This window comes from Spea bombifrons, chromosome 2 (assembly GCF_027358695.1).
Source record: "Spea bombifrons isolate aSpeBom1 chromosome 2, aSpeBom1.2.pri, whole genome shotgun sequence".
Classification (NCBI taxonomy): domain Eukaryota; kingdom Metazoa; phylum Chordata; class Amphibia; order Anura; family Pelobatidae; genus Spea; species Spea bombifrons.
The window spans coordinates 77,001,293-77,024,233 of NC_071088.1; the positions used below are offsets into that span (position 1 = coordinate 77,001,293).

The 22,941-nt window shown below is 38.3% G+C and overlaps 1 protein-coding gene across 1 annotated transcript in view; it reads left to right on the forward strand.

The window, feature by feature from the left end:
• DOC2B (double C2 domain beta) overlaps positions 1–21,398 on the forward strand; it is a 208,695-nt gene extending 187,297 nt beyond the window's left edge. Inside the window, exons 7-9 of the mRNA XM_053454862.1 lie at positions 17,026–17,107; positions 17,897–17,993; positions 20,208–21,398. Of these exons, the coding sequence (XP_053310837.1) occupies positions 17,026–17,107; positions 17,897–17,993; positions 20,208–20,344 (316 nt within the window). The 3' untranslated portion in view covers positions 20,345–21,398. The remainder of the gene's footprint in view (positions 1–17,025; positions 17,108–17,896; positions 17,994–20,207) is intronic.
• The last annotated feature ends 1,543 nt before the right edge of the window (positions 21,399–22,941 follow it).

Genomic DNA, 22,941 nt, shown 5'->3' on the forward strand with positions numbered 1-22,941 from the left:
GATTATGTGGGGACAAGTGGACCTTCTACGTCACCTTCTCCACTAAACAGGGTCCAAACTGTGAACCAAACAAGATTAAAATGTCTTACTTGCGTTAACTAGTGCGTTAAAATGCATACATGTTACATCTCATCTGTAGCTGCTGACCTTTCACATAAGAGTTAATTTACTGTACAGATTTACATACCCCACACAGGATGTAAATCAAACCCACTAGTTTTTTTATGATAGCTTCATTTACATTCATAGCTTCAGGAGCATATGCAAAAACAACACTGTTCAACAGGTAATTGCAGCAGTGACAGTAATTAATGAAAACATATATACTTTCCTTCCTGATTCATTTCCCTTAGCAGCTGCTGCCGAGAACCTATGCGGCATTCATTAGTCTAGCTTTCTTCTTTAGAGGAATATTCTTAAAGGTCTTTGTTTATGTTGAAATGTGTTTTCCACAGCCATATGACAGCTGTGATTTTTCTTGTTGCTGCTTTAGTGGTTCGTGGGATTAACAGTGTCTCTCTCCCAGCCTGGTCTCTGTCAGATTTAATACAAATCACATTTCTACTTAAAGATTCTGGTAAGCCACAGTGAGCTGGCTAAAGAGGGAGAGACAGAATATATGTGCATATATGTGTATGGGACAGGCAAATGCCACAATTTAATAATATATCAGGTTGATATATGTGACTGATGTTAAGAACAACCTAGAATATGTCTGTGATCCGAAGGGCACTTTACCTACCAAGGCATGGTTAGGATAGTCTATTCTCATGTTATCTTGCTCAGTAACATTCTAATTATATTTAGCAGGACCCAAGGATGCCCACTCAAACCTTTATGTACAATTCAAAAATATAGCAAGTCACCAAGCTTCACCAGGTTGGCTTACTTAATGGAAAGCACGGGAAACACAATGCAGGATAATAATAAGTCTACGTAGATAAAGGAATGGAGATAACATGAGCTGTAATCTAATGATTATTCTAGACACATTGCTGTCTATATGTGAGTGAACTGCATAAGAAAAGATAAAAAAAGGCTTCTTGTAATAGTCCCCAATGTTCAAATCAGAGCATCTACATGGTTGTTGCCAGATGATAGCTAGGAAGCGCCTGGGAGAAAAGAAAATGGAGAACATGGATAAAAGGATGGCTGTATAACAGGGTCACATAACTGGAAAGAGTGTGGCTAAGTGAAGATTAAGAGGTAAGCACACCTGAAACAGTTTGGTGACTTTATTATATTTTTGAATGATATATAAGAGTCTGAGCAATTAGTGACATGAACCACGAAAAGTGAAAAGGTATTTTGTGACAGTCAAGTACCTTCATGAAAGCCTGAGCTAATATCTGTGTGCAGCAAAATTAATAGTTTCAGCCAACATAGTTGATTGTAATTCTGGAGGACCAAGCTAAGCAGGGTTCAAAATTTACAACTTAAGTAAAGCACTGCAGCATTTGAAGATGATGAGTTTCATGTTACATTACTTAATGGACATAAGCTAAATCTCCAAAGATGATTTTACCTTTTGAGACAGGAAATAAAGCTACCATTGAGTATTTCATGTTAAATATGGCATACATGACACTATGGACTTTATGTATAAAGAAATATAGTCAAAGTGGTGCAGTCTCCAGAGAAACCAGCGGTATGTCCCTTCTTAATGCTCTGCTCTACCACTATAAAACAGAATTATTCTTTATCTATGACTTGTTTGCTTTATTAGGCACTATCTATATAAAGTTCCCAGACCAGAAAAGTGCTAAAACTTTGGCTTTTATAGAGACACTTGCTGATGATCAATTAATCAAGATCACTTGATTAACAGCACGTTTGCTACTTAGCATCTTAATTCCTATGGAAGCAGTACAAGTATACTTGGTTTTTCACAGATGTGTTCTCCATTTTGGCTTTATTTTTGTTGAATAAATCATGATTTGCTCTTGCCTCCATATATGCATCTTACCAGCCTCTTCATTCTACCCACGACTTGCATTTCTTTTCAAAGATCAACAGTTTTCCCCTAATTGCATTAGACAACTTTACCTGTGCTATTTCTATTCTCTGGAATTCCCTTCCTTGTCTTTGTCTTTCTCTCCCCTAACTTAACTTTAAATGATCACTAAAAAATGTTCAGAGAATCCTACAATATGTCCTCCTGGTACCCAGAAACTACATTGTGAAAAAAACCATCTGTTCTCCCCATGGTTGAGATTGACGTATTTCTGTCTTTCCATATAACCTTCACTGCAATCAAATCATCCTTGTCCAAGCATTCCTTTATGTTCTGTCATTCATTCACGTTCATTCATCTCAACCTCCTAATAGACTGTAAGCTTGCAAGGGCCCTCTTCTGCATCATGTGTTAATGTTACTGTCCATTTTGTATATTGTCATTTTTAGTGTTACTGTGACTTTGAAACCGTACTGTGTAATATGCTGGCACTTCATTAAGAAAAGTAATGCCAATGAAATTGTATTATTTTATTTGTTGCTACCATGATAAGACTTTTTAACCAGAATCAGAATCATCATTCCTAGTACTGATGAATGCCTAAACCCTCCCAAGAATTAATTCTTGATTTTTGCCAGGAAATCTTGCCATTTGACACAAATGCAGGACCTGGGTACATTAGTGTGTGCCTGGGTGTGTGTTAGTGTATGGCTGTCTTAGTGTGAGCGGTTGTGTTAGTGTGTGTTTGTCTGTATAAGTGTATGGGGTGTTTTCTAGTGTAAGTAACTGGGTGTTTGTGTTATGCATGAGTGCCTGAGTATGCATGGTAGTATGAGTGTCTGTTAGTGTGAGTGACCTTCCTGAGGTGGAGTTTGGATCTCCCCTTATGGAACAGTGCCTTTGAAGCAACCAATTACATTGCAATAGATAAAGATCAATAGTAGTAACTATAACAAAGAATGATGAATTGCTTAGGAAATTATGGAATGTGAAATGAAATATTCATCCATTTGACATTATGTTTTATAGATAGGAACTGTACAGACTAGGTGGGTCTTCTAGATTATATCTATTGTAAATGTCTTTATATATTGTAAATGTCTTTATATCTCAGTATTAATATTATGCAGTCAACAGACTGAAAAAAACAAAGTGTTATCTTTGACAAGTTAGTATATTGTAACTTTTTATAAAATAAACACAATAATACCAGAATGTTTAAGATAATATTTTCTATGAGTGAAGGAAACAAATGTGATACATTTAACTATTTTTATTTGCAGCTACACAGTAAATCAGAGCAAAAAAATATTAACCGTTGAAATATAAAGAATGTAAGCAAATTAACACAGAAATACAGCGCTTCAAAATAACCCAGTTATTAGAACTTTTATTGAATACTCCATTTGAGACACCTATAGGAGTTTGTTGGCTGTTGGGGAGGTCTTGATTGTCAATAAAAGTTAACCCTCAGTTAACCCTCAGAGTGCTAGTTACATACATGGTGCAGAGGAGGCACATCACCGTGGGACAGTCTATTGTCATTCCTCTAAATAAAACACAGACATCAAAATTGATTTAATACTTTTAATTTCACTATGGATCAATAATTGGCCACAGTGGCCAACTATGTAACCCATTGTGACACTCCACAATATGTCATTACATTGTGTTTGCTTGTATATAATATAAGCAACGTTCTGCTTTGAGCGCAAAATTTGGCCCAAAACGAGTCACGTAACCAATTATTAAAATAACACCATATAACCAACATATACTGTAAACCAACCAACCCTGGTTTAGGCGTACTGCTTCAACACTTTCTACACTGAAGCCATTGGCATCCTCTCCTGTCTAGGGTCTCCGCCAAACTAGTCTGCCTAGGCCAGAATACACCATTGTTTAGCCCAGTTCCCACACCTAATTAAAAATAGATTTTATTATTGGCTTTCCCACCAATATTTAGCTAAATGTCAAGTTATCTATTAAAAACATCTCTAGCAAGTTTCCAAACCTTTCTTAGATCGATAGGGCATGTTTATTTACTCCTACCTGCCCAAATCTTAAATCCTTACCAGTGAAACATAATGCACTACCAGATTAATAATATACATTGACATTTATGTATTTAAATCACCATTTTTGTGGTAAACAGAAAACAAACTACCAGGGCGGACTGAATATCAATATACTTTGTGTAAAAAACACATCTGTCAGAAATATTGTGCGTCATGTAGTTAAATAAAAACATCCCTCAAATGTCTACCTGCCATATAAACATGCATATGGAGGCCTATAGAAGTTTATAGGAAATGTCCACCCAGTAACAGCTGGTAGACTGCATTTATTATCCATACTTTGTATTTTATAAATATAAATTACTGACCTGAAGTGTTTAAGTGCGCTAGACTTAGAATTTTACCATTTATTGACATCTGAACAGTTAAGAGTTATGTTTGTAGTGGGGCTAATTAAAAGAAGGTAACTTGACACTAGACTGGTTTTTACCCAATCAAATTATTAGACTCACAATTTATTGACTATCTTTAATAGAAGGAAAAGAAGTAGCTGCTGCAGGTCCAGTCCACCTTTAGGGATCCAGCTGGCCAGATCTCTTAAAGGCTGTGCTGGATATTTCTAGGTGTAACCCTAATGCGACAGCAGATAACATTTAATGCACAGGCTGGGGATTATTCCCTTTCTAGCTATCTGATATTGTGCACGTTTGCTACATCAGTATCTTGCATAAAGGAGGGTTAAAGGGAGTGATCACTGTGGGTTGTTGTGGCACCTTGATTTAGAGCAGGATGCTGACAGCATATACAACTAGACTGAGGGAGCTCACCAGAAGTACTTTCGGTATTATCATTAAGAACATTCATATACAGTAAATACAGGTTGTCCGACATATGTTTAGGATTCTGAATTGTATTTGTGACAACAGCAGAATCTATGCATAATTAATAGGCTAATATCACAATGTAGGAAACACTTCCTAAGAGTCTATGGCAGGTGTGTCCAAGTTTTTCCTGCAGTGGGCCACTTCATCGGAAATGTATGTGTGCGTGGGCCTAACTCATTTTTCACTGAGAGAAAATAAGGCCTTTTAGCTTTATAATGCATATTAATACAGGGTTAATTTGGCAATACTGAAAAAAAGCAGTGGGAAAGTTTTTATGATCAACTTTTATATGTCATTCTATCAATACTAAATTACTTAAACAGTAAAACAAAGTCAGTCCACAAACAATTTAAAACAAGTTTAGCCAAATAAAACTGCACAAGGCTGGAGCACACTGCAATTTAACCTGGCTGATGCACACTGGAGGCAGGGCCATTTTGGTGCCCATTTTATGGAAATAAATAAAATAGACAGAATATTAACGCATCGGCATCGATGTGCAATGGATAAAGATGACATCAGTACTCGGCAGATAATATAGGATAGAATCTTATGTGATGGGACTAGGAGTAATCAGTACACTCAAACAGTCATCATACATGGGATGCCTGAAGCCACAATTTAGTGCCACTAATCCTTTTTAATAAAATATGCAGATTGAAACAGCATAAATAACACAAAACCTTTACTTTTCCTCTCACTGATTTCTGGGCCAAGAAGGTTTTGTCCCCTGAAGTGACTACAAATTCAAGAGGGTGTTTTACCTCTGGATAAGTAAAAATTAAATGGTTTTATTTACTCCTGCAGTAATTAAAGTGCCAGGAAACAGACAAATACACACCAGGACAGACTCTGCCACACCGACCCCCAAATACACACACCAGGACAGGCTCTGCCAAACAGACGCCCAAACACACATACACCAGGACAGGCTCTGCCACACCGACACCCAAACACACACGCACACACACACACACACCCCCCCCCCAGGACAGGCTCTGCCATACCGACACCCGCATCAGGACGGGTTAGGCTACACAAAGCAAAAAAAAGCTTTCCACACTGGTTTGTTGTTTGTGTGTTTTCCCCCTTGTTTATTTATGCCCCAGCCAGCACCCCTTTAGTTGTAATGTCGTCCCCCCCACACCCTTGTGTATTGCCCAATGTGTATTTGTGGGCAGCCGAAGGCCATTTAGTTTAGACTTAGGACGACCTGGGAGGCAATTGACCCCCGGCCCAGCCCGCCCTTCCACACTCACGAGTGAACTGTTCTTCTTCTTGTTCTTCTTCTTCATTATTAAACCTGTTGCCATTGAAATCAACAGGACAAATATTTGCTCACGCTTATGGAGTTCTTATTAGATGTGGCTAGCGGTAAGTAAGCTAGAGTAGCAAGCTAGAGACTGGCCGATCAAAAAAATATGTACTTCATTTTCTGACACATGTTAAAGCAGCAATTGCTTCTCAGCTAATTATGCACTCAGATAAATCAAATCTATAAATAATATATTGTGGATCAGCTTAATGAAAAAAACACTATGTAAAGGACAAAATTTGGAAAAATGTTGCTTAGAAGACAAGAATTTGTTTTTGTATTTTTTTTTAGAATCACTAAAAACAGGATATGGTGCCACATAATTTGCATTGTAAATGCAACAAACAGCAGAGAAAAAAAACCTTTTTTGTTGAGAAACCATCAGTATGCACAAAAGCAGCATTATGATGCCCAGCTGATTAGCATGAAAATTAAAAGGGTTAAAAAGAAAAAGCACTTTGAAAACCGTTATTTGAGCACTGATGAAATCTGATCATTTATGTGCTGTGTTGATTCCCAATATTTATTTAGATTATTAGTGATATACAATCAGCACTTTTTTATTGCTGCTGTCAGTGCCATTGGTTTTGGGCTGTATTATAAATAACTTTTAATTAACATTCCAAGAGATTTGCTGCAGAAAAATAAAATTGTACGTGACTGCGGAATATGATGGTGCTATATAAACCAATACATAACAGTACTGCCAATGCCTCCTTTATACATTGTTGCAAAATAGATCTGCATTTAAGGTGTACTTACTTTTGCACAGGTGTTATTTAAATGATATTCTAAGATCTGTATCACTTTGAAGCTGACTTGCTATGCTCAGTGATAGCCTTCTCTTGAAGCTATTAGAGTGAGAGAATTTAAGCGTAGGCATGAGGTTCAACCTGAACACAAGACAATTCCAAGGAACAAATAAGGTTTGAGTAGATGGATAAAAATAGGCAGCCAGGATGAGCTGAATGATTCTTATTTGCCACCTAATTCTCTGTTTCTAAAAAGCTTTTGTAAGCATCACAACAGGATAAAAGTTGCCAGCTTGGCCCTGGAGACCACAATTGTCAACTCCAATGATCTATCACACAATGCTGTGGCATTTTAAATACTAAATGTGCTGAAGTGTTGCATATGGTGCATTCAACTGAAAACAGACTATGGAACTATTATATCTGGCAATTATGCACTCATTACTTTGCTCCAAGTCTGCCTTGATAAATATTTTTATGCCTATCTTTCTTCTACCTTCATACCAAAGATAGAAAAGAGCATCCTATGAACCAGAAATGTTTTTAACCCCTTAACGACAATCCCCGTACATGTACGGGGTTGCCGTGCAACGGGTTAACGACAATGCCCGTACATGTACGGGCTGCCGTTAAATAGCTGCATCGCCGCGATCGCGGCGTTTTCGCCGCGATCGGCGGCTTTGCAGCATCCACGGAAGCCTCCCAAGTGAGGCTGACCGTGGATCCGGGGAGGGCAGCCCTTGGCAGCCCTCCCCGGAAGAAAAATGGCCGCCGCCGCACCGATCATGAAAGATCGCGGCGGCGCCCGGCTAAAACAGCTTAGGAAGCGATCTGAATCGCTTCCTAAGCATAAATGGTGTTACTGACATGCCTCGATATCGAGGCATATCAGCAACACTACCCCCCTACCCCGATCGCCTTGTGATTGCTCCGAAGAGCAACCACAAGTGCCATCCTGTAAATGACGTTGCCGTCATTCACAGGATGGCATTAACAATAGAAATGAGTTCATAGAGGGTCTATCCAGACCCTCTTGTGAACTCTCGAGCTCCTCCTGCAGGTTGAATGCAGGTACTGCATCCAACCATGCAAGGTCAATGGAGCCCAGCTCACTAATGAGTGATTAGTAAAAAAAAAAAAAAAAAAAAAAAAAATTAAAAATTTTTTTTTTTAAAAAAAAAATGTTTTAAAAAAATAAAAATAATATGGTAACATATAAAAATCGCCACTGTCACCAAAAAAAAAAAAAAAAATTAATAAGCAAGTCCTAAAATTCTTTATCTTTATAAAAATTCCAGCATGGAAAGAGTTAAAATATTGGCATTACAAATGCCCATAGGGTGTCTCGTATTAAAAAATGCATGAGTGGATGGGATAAATTGAATTGGCCGGGTTCAAAGGTGTCCCAAATATGGGACATGGGGGCAGTAGGATCAGATGTCTAAATGGCCAAAAAATACACACCTCACAAAGGCGGCCTTTTACCTCCCAAATAACCCAACAAACCCATGCATGTGGGGTATCACTGCGCTCAGGAGATGTTACTGAACACATATTGGGGTGTTGTTTGACAGGGACATATACCAGGAGCGATAAATTTATACCTGAAGTACAACGTGTGTGAAAAAAATACAAAAAAAATTACTACCATAAAGTTTCACAAAGGCTGGTGGTAAAATTAGTGCATGGAAAGGGTTAAATTACCAGCATGTGAAATACCTTGGGGTGTCTAGTTTTTAAAAATATATGACTTGATGGGGTAAATTGCATTGGCCGGCTTCAAAGATACCCGAAATGGCACATGGGGGGAAGAATTACCAGATTTGGAAAAAAAGGTTTTGAAATAGCAAAACGCTACCTGTACTTATTGCCCCATAACATGCAGAAAAAAGCAAAAAAACATAAAAACATTGGGTATTTCTAAACTCAGGACAAATAGTAGAATCTATTTAGCAGGTTTTTTCATTCGTTTTTGCAGATGAGTAAAAGTTTTTTGTTTAAAAAGTGAGAAAAAGTAATTTTTTAACAAAAAATCCCCATATTTTATCATTTTTTTTATAGTAAATTAGATGATATGATAAAATTAATGGTATCTAAAGAAAGCCCTGTTTGTCCTGAAAAAAACAATATATAATATGTGTGGAAGCACGAAATGAGAAAGAAGAAAATCACAGCTAAACAGGAACACTGAAAAATGTTAAAATAGCCATTGTCCCACAATATACTACGAGTAATAACCCCTATTGTCCTTAAGGGGTTAATATGACAGAAAAGCAAGATATGTTTACTATATTGTAGATTGTAAGCTCATTTGAGCAGGACTCTCTTTAACTCTTGTTTCTCTAAGTTGAATTGTCATGTTATATATACTACTTGTTATATGCTGTAACCCATTGTACACAACAGTATGATAGCGCTATGCAAAACAATAAATACCGTATTGGCTCGAATATAGGCCGCACTCGATTGTAGGCCGCACCCTTACAGTTTGGTGCTATTTTGAAGAAAAAAACACATTTGTGGAATAGTAAAACAGTATTTTATCTAATGATCAGGAATACATGTATTTTAACATCTTTCGTATCTATCAGTTTGTCAGCATATGTTAAATACAAACAGAAAACCAATAGGCATTTTAAGGTCCCCTCCCCTTAATTCATAATGCACCTTACTTATAGATTTGCCCCTCTGCCCCCAGATATGCTTTATAACCCCTGATATGCCACTCTGCCCCCCAGATATGCCACTCTGCCCCTCATATGCTTTACGCCCCCTAGAAATGCCCACCTACACCCCAGATATGCTTTATGCACCCTAGAAATGCCCACCTGCCCCCTAGAAATGCCCACCTGCCCCCCACAGATATGCTTTATGCAAGTGTCACTCTGCCCCTCTGATATCCCACTCTGCTTCCTAGAATCCCCCCCCCCCGACTTACCAATGCACCACCAGACTCCATGGTGCCTAGCGGGGCCGGCCGGTTAACGTCTGCGCGATACGCGTAGACAACCTCCGCTGCCGGCACTTCTGCCAGGGCTTCTATGGTGGAGAACAGGAAGGTTATGTCACGCCGGTGCTCCACCATAGAAGCCCCGGCGGAAGTTCCGGCAGCAGAGGTTGTCTACGCACATCGCGCAGACATCCATGGCTAATGGATAGGAGGATCCAGGTCTCCTGCAGCACTGCGGGGGATCTGGATCCTAACCTTGCTGCTTACCCGCAGCAGGGCTAAATGAAAAAGAAAAAAAACACCTGTTCGGCGCCTGGGACATCTATGTCCCGAGCGTCGGACGACACAAACTGCGCATCCCTGCGCTAAACCCCGAATATAGGCTGCACCCCCACTTTAAAGACCTAAAGTGGGAGGGGATGCGGCGTATATTTGGCCCAATACAGTAATAAAAATAATATATTACAGTTATATATTTAATAGTATGTCTAGTTTGTATACAAAATAACTACCTAAAGAGAAAGCAAGTAATCAATCCATACCTCCCAACAGTCTTCAGGGGACAGTTACTATTTTCATCCACTTCTTCTGGGTACACCTACCAACACAAGTGTCCTAATTTGGTAATGATAATCCATTCGCAATATATCATTTCCATAGTCTATGTCTTTAAGAAAAGCACAATACACCAAACCAATACTACATGGTTTCTTTAAGTTAGAAACATGCTTCAGAATGTGTATTCACATTTTTGGTCAAAGTTATGTATAATTATATTCTGTATGCTCTGTGGGTGAGGTCACCACCATCAGTCCTGTATCAGTCGACTGATTGTTAGATACAGGGCAAAGGTAGTCCTTTCATTAGACGTGTGGACCCTGCAGGACAACTCTGACACACACTTATTGATCCACTTGTGGATTAATAGTGGATGGACATTGAGAAGTTCTGCTTTAGAATATCTGTCGTCAGGGAGTGAAATAAATGTTGTCCTGCCATCTTTGCAAGGTGATCCTGACAAAACCCCCATGAGCGAGAGAGATCGACAAATCTGGTTATCAATACAAAACCATGTGAAACTGATGCTGCAAATCTATCAATATTTCATATCAGAGCTGTCATGTATCTAAGTATATCTGCCCAATAAAATCAAGTTGCAAGATAGAAAATGAAGATATAAACTGACATGATAACCACATCCTGTAATCTCAAAGTAAGTAGCTTGTATACGTTGTTAAGATATTTGCAATTAGCCTATGGATTGATGAGAAGTCAATAAGCAGAAAGCTTGACTATTGATGAAGATTTGTCAATGCTCTGATCTATAATTCTATAACCTACAGTAAAGAAATAATATCCTATACAAATTTAAAATGCATATGTATGTGAATATCCATGTGAATATCCATGTTACTATTTTGGAAATATGCAACACTGCATGATCACATGCATTTAAATAAAAAGCATTTAAATGACATTTCCATTTGTAGTCCTTGTTGGGATGCAATGTAAACTAAGAAAAGATAATCCCTGGCAAATTTTTCCCATTTTTTTTTATGTATTGTACACAATAGTCTCAGGTTCAGTCACGCATTATTCTGCATGTTCCAGTAACAAACTCTTTCTCCACTGCATACAAAGGCATGCCCCTGTATGACTAATCCTCCAAGCAGTGTTATACATTACCCAAGGCCAACAGAGAACAAATGCTTCTATTGGGAGAAGCAAATAGAAAATAATCCTATTTAGCAGTTTAGTATTGTTAGAATGGTAATTGCTTTTTAATTCACAAAGCCTGCGTGCAATCTTTGAAGACAAACACCAGAAATAAATAGGACCATATTCAAACAGCACTATTATGGTACTTTCAAGTACTAATAATTACTAGTAGTAATAATTTGGTTCTGCCTCTCTTTTGGTCCTCTTATAATAAGCTTATCTTACCTAGGTTTTCTCACCATATGGCATTACCTGTTTGGAGTTTCATTCGCCTGTGATTTTTCTGTTCTCTCATTTTTATTTTCTAATATCACCCCATTCCCTCACTTGGATGTTTGGCTAATAATTAATGTCTCAAGCTCATCCCCTTCCCTTGAAAAAGACATCAATTCACTGCACACTGCATTCAATATTTCAATGGGTTTTTTAAGTGGTAGTAAACTTGGGGTATCTATCTCAAAATCATGGCAATTTATACACAGCAACTATGGGACAAATTGATAAAAGTAATACAGTCACTATAGCAGCTAATAGTATGAGCCTACCTGGGAACTGTCTGGTTCCGGCTCACCTGACGGTGGGTGGTCCTGCTGACTCAGGTGGTCTCGCAGATGTTGTGAGGCAGACCCGCTGATGTTGCGTGACGTTCCTGCTGACATCGTAGACCCAAAGCTGTATCCTGGCCTAGGCTGACTAGGCCTAAAGGCAGCATTTTACAGGGGACGGCATAAATAGTTGCCCCACCTAGAGCCAATGCCTACAAGGGTCCTGTAAAGCAAGGTTATGTGACCCTACGGTTAACAGGGTACATACAGTCATACATGCATACTCCTGCCTTCCCCTCTCCCTCCTTCCCTCACCTCAATTCCTCACTTAGCCCCTTACCTCAACCACAGCTTACCCTCTACCACTGTGCACAAGATGATGCTGGCTAAGTCTTTGACTTGTTCTCCAACGTCAGTGGAGAGCAAGGAATATATATAGCCAGTGCTTTTGTGAATTAGCAACCACAGCTAGTCGAGCCATCACCTGGACAGTTTTTCACCTTCATCTGGGGCTTCAAAATGGAACTAAAATGCGCAGTTGTATACAAGAACCCTTCCAAGGGTGGCACATGAGTGTCTGATATACTAAGCTTGCTGAGAACATCTTTTGTGTGCAACTGTGTGCGTGGGACTCGGAAAGATGCTACAAAGGTTCTGCCAAAAACTCCTTGTCTTGCTTTTACTCGCTTCCCCTCTGAAGGAGTCAAACATTGGACAAGTGGGACAGCTCCGTCCCTTACAACTGGCACACATCCTGATTTTAGCAGAATGTTACGAAGTTTGTGAAGGAACACCAACTGGAGAGAGTAAAAGTAGCTTTGTGGTCCCCTAGGGTGATCTATAGGCTCCAAAGAAAAAATTAAATAGGTTCCAGGGCTCCCCAATGCCACAACAGCAGACTGTCTGGTATTGACCAGGCTGACCGATAAACACAATGATATGACATGGCTGTTCAGGGAGGCCTCTCCTTAAGGATATTTATGTATGGGACTGGGCAGCTTCAGACACTGCCCACAGTGTATCTTATGGGAAGCCACTTTACTACATCTGTCCTTTTGCACAGGCGTTGTTGAGAACCTTGGAAAACGAGCTCAATGTAGAAAAAGTTCCTCTCCTATCATTAAGTTTTGTATGGACCCTTTCCAGGAACTCAAACAGAAGATGCTGTAAAAAAAGCTTGGTGCGTAATGTGTTGTCTTAAGGAACCACCTGATCCTGGGTAGGGAACCGAGACACAGGCTGATCCTCGGCTTGCTCAGAGACTACTCCATCATTGATAGCCTTAAGGAGTTATAATCCCCAGTCCCCACTCTCCTGATCCGCCCTGCCCTTGGACTTTTATCATACCCCTTCCCACCTCACCCCCGATCCTCACGTGTTATTCTTGCTGCAAAACCCCTATTTATGTACCTCTCTAACTATTAAATGTGTTTTTTAATTGTATGATGTGATTACTGGCATTTATTTTGCATGATTTTAGCTTTTAGGTGTACAGTTTTTTTTTTTGACAATATATGGATGCTATCACTGTATGTACTACATCGTGTTCTTCGCTGCGTCATAGTTTACCTTGTAGGTAATATATGAATAATAAACTTAATCGAGTAATCCTTTCAAGCAGCCAAGATACAGTAATGTGCATCTATATAATACACATTATGAGCTGATAAGATAAAGGCTTTTTGTTTTAAAATGTCGAATCATGCATGTAATGTACAATACAAATAACACTGGGGAATGAATAAGGTTGACAAATTAAAATAGACACCCTTTGCATTTTGACAGAAATCTGACAAAATGACACTTAGTCCCAATGCCTAATGTATTCAATCACGTAAGAGAATGCCACTAAAAGACGAGACTATATTTCCATGAATATTCTACACTAACCAAAAGGTAGCTCTTTAGATCTTGTCGAACACATCCATCTCTTTGGACAAAAGCTTACTGAGAATGATGGGAGTTGTAGTTCAGCAACAAACAAATGCTTAGCAGTGGGCTATCCCTATTATTTAAAGTGTTACTAAACTTTATTTAATATGTTGCTTTCGTGTCTTCTGGCTGTCATTGATAACTGTGAAGCTAAATTATTCCATTCACTGTGCAAAGTGCTGTGAATGTTAATGTCCTTTTTCCAAACACATGTGCAGCATATGCGACCTCTATGGGTAAAGTGAGGCTATTACAGCTCCACATTTACTCTGCATCCACCATAAGGGTATATTAAAGGTAACATTTCAGGAAAGCGTTGGTTCATTTCATTTATAAATTATTGTGCCAGAAGGACATTTGCATTACGTTAAATTCAAATAATATAATGTGGTGGCACAGATCAGAGTCTTGTGATAACATCAAAAAAATGTTATTAGGTGGATGGCCATACGTGGGCCATGTGGTTAAAATTTTAAAGCAACAGTTCAATAAGCTCAGGATGGCAGGATGATAAACATGGTATTCCCTTTGATTTTCCGGAGAAACACAATTTACATCCACAGTCATAGTATACAGTCCTTAATGGTTACTTACTTATCTGCCCCAGTAGCAGACACGCTACTATGGTAGTAGTATCCATAGGGTCCACTGTATGACATCAACAATTTCATACTGTTCCAAACAATTCCTCCTAACGGAATAGGTCTCCCTACAGACCAAAGACCACCCAGGACAAAATACTTTGCATATGAATATTATTTCATAATTTGACTGTTGATTAGAAATATATAATGTAGTACTAATATTTTAATAGAATTCAATATGGAATGCACTAATTCAGCCAACTTGTTTGTGTAGTAACCCGTAGTTTCAGAATGGCAACACGTCATAGCCAGAGAATAAATGATTCCTAGGAAATTTGTGGCTTATGTCAGATATGCTTTTCCAAACACTAGATTTGGTAACTAAAGAAGTTGAGTTTACCAGTCATGCGTAACATAAAGCATAAAGTAAATTTCATTTTTAGGTTTGGGAACAAAACTGGAGAAAATTGAATCTGACATCCTATGACCTTTTAAAATTCCCATAACTTAATGTATTATACTGCAGAGGTTTATGGGATATTTTTTTAACTGTAAAATATTAAACTGACCGAACAATTCAGACATAGGTATATAAATATATTTTTACATAGCTCTGCCAAATAGCCCAATGTAAATCCATCAACCAACCAACTGTAGGAAAGTCCTGTTCTGGTCTGAATTAAGATTGTTGCCTGCTACATACTGTACTGTAAGATACATTATATTGTTTTTACATTACAAAACATGTTACTTCTAGAATACCATAGCATTATTACAAAAGAGAGAGAAAACTGAATATTCAAAATTGCCAGTAATAATAATGGGACAGCTTAGTGTCCTATGCAGCCAGTCCAACAAATAATGCATATTTAAGTACCTTGTAATTAAGTCAAACATAAGCAGATATTACCGTATTGGCCCCCACTTTAGGTCTTTAAAGTGAAGGTGCGGCCTATATTTAGGGTTTAGCGCAGGGATGCGCAGTTTGCGTCACCCAACGCCCGGGACATGCAGTTCCGGGCACCGGGTGGGTGGTTCTTCCTCTCTGGCAGCCGGTGACGTCTGCGCGATGTGCGTAGACAACCTCCGCTGCCGGAACTTCCGCTGGGGCTTCTTTGGTGGAGCACCAGCGTGACATAACCTTCCGTTCCTCCACCATAGAAGCCCTGGCAGCCCTCCCCGGAGGAGGTTGTCTACGCATATCGCGCAGACGTTCACCGGCCGGCCCCGCTAGACACCATGGTGTCTGGTGGTGCATTGGTAAGTCGGGGGGGGGGATTCTAGGAAGCAGAGTGAGATATCAGGGAAGAGAAGCAAAAAATACAGCGCTTAATATTACCCAAAAGAAAAAAACACACAGACGGGGAGGGAATGATCAAGAGCCAAACCCATACACCAATAAGTGAAAAAAACGAAATAATCAATAATAATTACCAGTCTTATGTGTTTGTATATTTGTATAAAATTGTATATAAATAATAAACTGGTATCATAACCAATAAATGACAAAGCTGCTAGTCTTGAATAGTACACGTTCTCCAACAGGTAGAGAAAGCCTACAAAGATAAACACAAACTGAAGAGTATAAAATACAATAAAAACATACAATACATATTAATTAATGTATTGTATATATTTTTGTCTTTGTATTAAACATATTGTTTTTACATTTATCCAAGCACCGTCTCTTGTTTTCAGTTTGGGATATCGGGGAGGCAGAGTGACACTTGCATAAAGCATTTGGGGGGGCAAGTGGCATATCTGGGGGCATAAAGCATATCAAGAGTTATAAAGCATATTAGGGGCAGAGTGGCATATCTGGGGGGCAGAGTGGCATATCAAGGGTTATAAAGCATATCTGGGGGGCAGTGTGCCATATCAGGGGCAGAGGGGCATATCTATAATAAGGTGCATTATGAATTAAGGGGGGACCTTAAAATGGCTATTGGTTTTCTGTTTGTATATAACATATGCTGACTAACTGATAGATTCCAAAGATGTTAAAATACATGTATTCCTGATCATTAGATAAAATACTGTTTTACCATTCCACTAATGTGTATTTTTTTCTTTAAAAATATTTTTTTCTTTAAAATAGCACCAAACTTTAAGGGTGTGGCCTATAATCGGGTGCGGCCTATATTCGAGCCAATACAGTAATACCCATACAACTGACTGTAAACAGTATTACTTGTTTTGCCTTTGTTAGGCGGCATACCCACAGAACTCATTAGAAAAAAAATACATTTTGTAACAAATTTGTAATTTCTAATGACTTTTACTGTCAGACTCCAATTTACAGACAAATCCTTTCCTTTATCTCCCACATGAAGTTAATGTATATATAAATGCATATTTACTCTGTGTTTCAGATACTTAAAACCAGATGAAGATAAAAAATCTAAACACAAGACAGCTGTGAAAAAGAAGACTTTAAATCCAGAGTTCAATGAGGTAACCATAAGCTTGGGATGGGACTTATACAGTGGATGTCATATTTAACTTAGCCTAATGCAATATTTCATATGATGTGGTCTATCTGGGCACATCTCTGCTCGTCTGAAAACAGCTGTGAGTGATATATAAAAGCATGGCTGCCTGTTGAATAGCTCTTAAACCAGAGTAAGTCCAGAGGAAGATTAAAATATGAAAGACAAAAACAAAGGTTGGAATACAGCACTCAGTTGTGAGATGGTGCACGAACAAGGGTACCACCAAGTCCTTCAATAAATCCAAAATAAAGAAGCAGAGGCTCAGCACTCACATGCTTGAGAAAGACATGTGTGTCCAAACGTTACCTGTGTGAAATAAACTCACCTTACCATTTGAGTGCTGAGCCTCTGCTTCTTTATTTAAGATATGAAAGAGTGACTGGATCAACCCATAAGTTCAGCAGGGTCCACCACAATGATCACCCTGTCTGTACTCTGTAGTGTCCCAAAGGGCATTGGAACCATCTGGTAGAAGTCTCATGATTACATCCTAGAGTAAAAGGGTATTTATCCATTGTTTGAAAAGATGAGCTGTAAGTCAGTTGAACTATGTGAAAGGAAAGATCTACACTATAAAAAGTTGGAAGATGTGCTTCAGTTTAGAACACACGTAATCAAGCGCTACAATCCCTGTGCAAAATAAACATATTTCTTTCAATGTGAAACAATACAAAAAAGTAATGATCAGTGTTTTCCATTTGCATTTATATTATTTTCATATAATCATATTTTCGTTGATTTTATCATTTAGGAATTTTGCTATGAAATAAAACACAGTGACCTTGCAAAAAAGACTTTAGAAGTTACAGTCTGGGATTATGATATAGGAAAATCAAATGATTTTATAGGTAAGTGTAAAACATTGTGATAACTTCCTTCTACCATATAATGTTAACTCACAATCTCTATGTGTTATTCTATTTGTTTTTGTCTCTTGTTACTTTAATTTGTGCCATAAATAGAAGCCTCCATGGAATACTGCTACTACTACTACTCCCTAAAAAAGATGGTTGGACAACATGTGTGTTGTGGTTTACAGGAACTGGTGTCCAAGAATCTGTATATCTCTATATTAGAGTTGTGCAAATTTTACATTTGGAAACTAAATTTGTTGTCACTTACCACCTTTCACTCTCTCATGCAATCTCACACTATCACTCAGGTTGTCTCACGCTCTCTCTGAATGTCTCTCTGCCTTCTCCGGGGACCTCTTCTGCATCCCTGTCTTCTTGCTGGGCAGCTCAGCTTTTCTCTTGCATCGTCTTGTTTTTATATCTTCTTATTGAATCTTCTATTCCAAAAATGTGTTCCTTGGCGTCCTAGTGAACTACTCCTAAAAGGGCGGGGCCTCCAGGTCCACCCTCTGTCCCGATTGGATTGGCAACGTTGGAGAGACTGTTGCCGTGGCTCCACCCTTTTGCGGAAGTCCGCAGAGACCAGAATAATGCAGATAGATTTGCGGAAAAAAGTGGCAAAAATGCTTTTCTTTCTCAACAAATCTGTCTTCATTATTCTGGCTTCCATATACTGCTCCTCAAATCAGGGAAGAGGATTTTTCCGGAAACTAATTTGATGGGTTAGGTTGTGGGGATATTCTTTATATCATTGATTCTAATCATCATTAGATGCCCAATTTCCTATATGATAGTGTAGCTAATTATTATTATTAATATTATCTTTTATTTTTATAGCTCCAACAATTTACACAGCGCTTCTTACAATACATATATTCAAGGTGTATGACAAGACTAGAATTGACAGACTAAGGCAAACCGATACATTAGGTGGAGAGAGCCCTGCTTGCAAGCTTACAATCTTGAGGTAATGGGGTGAGGACAAACATAAGGCACAGAGAAAGGTGAGAGGTAGTGTGGGGTCTAGCAGCTGAGATGGTATGCTTCTCTGAAGAAGTGAGTTTTGAGATGTTTCTTGAATGTTGGGAGGGAGGGTGAAAGCTGAAGGTTTGGTGGAAGTAGCTTCCAGAGATATGGGGCAGCACAAGTAAAATCTTGTAGACTGAAAAAGGAAGCCGGAGCATGGTTTTTTATGTTAGCACCAGGATTTTAAAATTAATTCTAAAGGTAATATGGAGCCAGTGGATGATTTCACAGAGCGGGGAAGCAGAAGAGGAGCAACGTGCAAGGAAGATAAGTCTAGCAGCTGTATTTAGGACAGATTGCAGAGGAGAGAGTCGAGACAATAATTGCAACGGACTGCATGTGAGGGATGAAGGAGAGGTTTGAGTCAAGGATGGGCCTGGTTACTAGGATAGATAGTCGTGTTGTTAATGGTGATAGAGAATTCAGGTAGTGGAGTGGAGATGGAAGGAGGGTAGATAATGAGTTCAGTATTAGAAAGATTAAGTTTCAGGTAGCATTTTGACATCCATGAAGAAATAGCAGACAAGCAGTTGGTAATTGATATCATTCATTTCCCATACATATGGTGGTTGATGGTATGTACAACAAAGTTTATTTAAGATTTGCTTGGATGTTTAGTACTTGTGAATTTGACATTGAAACTTGTATGTTTTAAGTATTCTTGGTTTTTCCTTTCTCTTGCCATTGTTTCTCTGATAAAATGTTAAAGGGACTGTTGGAATCCTTGGGTTTTTCCTTGTGTGAACATGTTCTCCTTGGACAATATAACGGAAAACTATTGATGAAAACATCATAGTCAGATATTTTAGTTCTATACATCAGGCAGACACAAAATCCATAGCTGTGAACATTAGTAACTTACAAGAGTAAGTCTCTTGCTTGTTAAAACTTGCATACTAACAATGGCTCTAGTATGCAATGGCATACTAACAATGGTTCCTGTTAATACTCTTATGTCCTGAGTATATGGTTCATGTTAGTTATATGGTCAGTGTTTTTATGGCAATAAAGATGGAGATATATGTGCTTTAGAGCTGTAAATGTATTTTTTTGTTTACTGGTGAGGCAGTCCTTGAGATTTAATACCTATCTTTAGTGGTCCTCAGACATGTTTTCTATTACCTTTTTATAATTACATTTACAAAATGTTGAAAGTGATAACATTATTTGTTTGTTTTAAAGGAGGAGTTGTTTTGGGAATAAATGCAAAAGGAGAACGTCTTAAACACTGGTTCGATTGCCTGAAAAACAAAGACAAGAAAATTGAACGTTGGCACACGTTAACGAACGAGCTGCCAGGAGCTGTTCTCAGTGACTGACAAGAATCTCCCATTTCTGTGTTGTGATAGCACAGCTGTGAAGGAACAAGACACAAGTTATGCCTTTGCCTTTACCACAGTTAACAGTTTATAGCGGAAGGAATTGGCAGGAGGACATTTGTTTTCCCCATGGATCGATTTTGTTCCTCATGTTACAGTTGTTCCAATAAGGTTAACAGTCTTCAGACAGTATATGTAAAAGGATAGAAGCTCCAGATTGATGGTGCACCTTTCAGAACTATAATACTTACATATATCAGGGTTCATGCCTTGACTTTACAACAACAAAAAATAAAGGTTCAGAACTACCTATTTATAGATAGGTCATCATTGTATTCAGAGTGAGGTCATTCACAGTTATAATACAATATAATATAATACTTGGTTTTAACTGTAGGCTACCTTTCTCTTAATATGAATCTACTTTATCACATTTTATTTCTGGAGTGATCAGCAGACTTATGCACTGTAGTTATTGTTTCATGTTTTTTTTTCACATATTCTAGTCATTGCTGAGCTACAATTGCCATCATCTTCAGCCAGGCTATGGTTTATCAACAACTGGCTAAGAGTCGTGGGATTTGTAATGCAGCAACACGTGGAGCTAGCACTGAAAGTTTCTGTTTAAGAGTTGTATGTGGCTGGTTGGTTTTGTTGTTGTTCATGTATTCGATTTTTGTCTTTTTTTATATTATTGATTATGGAGCTATGTGCAGTTTGCCTCGTGTATGTCTGCAAGACAGGGCATAATCATTTCAAAAGCACTACGTTAAATGTCAAAAAATGAAGGTAAAAAATGTACTTTTTGTTAAATTAATTTTTTGTTAACGTGGCGGGCAAACTGCGAAGTTTTTATGCAAACATATGTACACCATTCCATGCCTTGATAGGACTATTTAAAATTGCATGTTTTATTTGTTTCAGAGCTTTAGTTATTGGGTAAAGAAAACGTTTGTTTTTTTTATCAAACTGAATGAAGCACCAACTCAGTAGCAAGCCCCACAATTCTTGAACTCTTGCTAAGCAGAAAAAGACCATTCTAATAGCAGTGTACTAAAGTATATTGATGTCTCAGCAGAGAACAACGTGGACATACAATTATATATTATAAATTATTTACTGAATGGAAGCATTTACTTTTACACAAGCTTGACATGGTTATTTCCTTTTTGTCACTATTGTTTTATGTTCTTACCTCAGATAGAGTGATGTTGGCCTTCAGTGGCAGCGTATCACTTATCTGCACATGTACACTAAGCTGTCAGCTAGCCTACCAGCCATTTTGAGCTTGGACTTTGAAGGTGTCAGAGATGTGCAGGAGCCGTGCGCTGTTTCAGGCCCCCTTGCATGTATGGCGACATTTTTTATAACGCAAAACACAAAGGAGGCAACCTGTTACACTAGGTCCAAAGAGATCAAGAGATATACAGTGAAACCAAGTGTAACTTGGAGATATAATTTCCCCCCAAAGAACTAGGCTTGCCCTATAGTTCCCCACCCCTCAGCTCCTTGTCTTGTTTGGGGTGACTTTGTCCCAACACATCTCCTGCTTACCATTGTGCATGCTTAGTGTACCCGCCACCCATCAGCTCCAGCACTGGCTCTCAAGAGATTTCCAGGGTATCTAACAAGAACCCACATCCCCTGTGTGTGCAATAAACACTCCCATTGTGCATTCCCACAAGTAATTACAAAACACTTAATATATACTTTTCCTTGATGGCCCTTTTTAAGGCATTGTCATGTAATCAATAAAATACTTATATAGGTATGGAAATCCGTAGGCCTCTCTATAGTCTCTAATAGTTTTAAATTAACCATTCACAATAATAGAAAGACTATTAGAAAACATTTACTGTATGTGTAACATAAGTCATAAAAAAAGGATTTCTTCGAACTGAAGATAAAGTGCTGGCGTTTTGCTAGCTGCTTTTAACCCATCACATTTTATTGTCACATCCCCTCATAAAAAAAGAATACTGTAGATCAATTCTAGTGCTAAAATGTTAATGGGTAGAAAATTTCTTCCGTGAGAAATAAGCTAAAGATAACAGGTGTGAGTCAGTATGACGCGTGACTATATAAAAGAAGTAAGAAGTTCACCTGATTTTGAATTACAAATGCTGTTGCAGTGTGTGGGGGCGGTATCTATCTAATTTACGGTAATTCTTCTGGTTTACAGAACAATGGACTGAATATATTTTTATGCACGTACGACATTGAATTAATAAACATAACTTATCTCCTTTGCCACATTGTAACAGTGATGTTACCCATTTTAAATTAAAATGAACATGGGCATTAAACATTTTTTTAATTCTACATACTCACTAATTATAATGTATTATCATAGATGGGAACTCCTCTGATCTCACCCAGAGATTCTGGGTTTTACACTCACTGGCTAGCAATTGAGACCACAAAATTAAACTGCATTGATAATTCATGAGGCTAGCTTTCAGACTACACAATAAAATGTTTACATAATGCTGCCCTACAGTAGAAAATATCGTCCACAGCTTTATTACAACCATAAATAATATAAATGAGATTATATATAGTTCTGAGTCACAGATCAGCTCGAAACCTACCATACA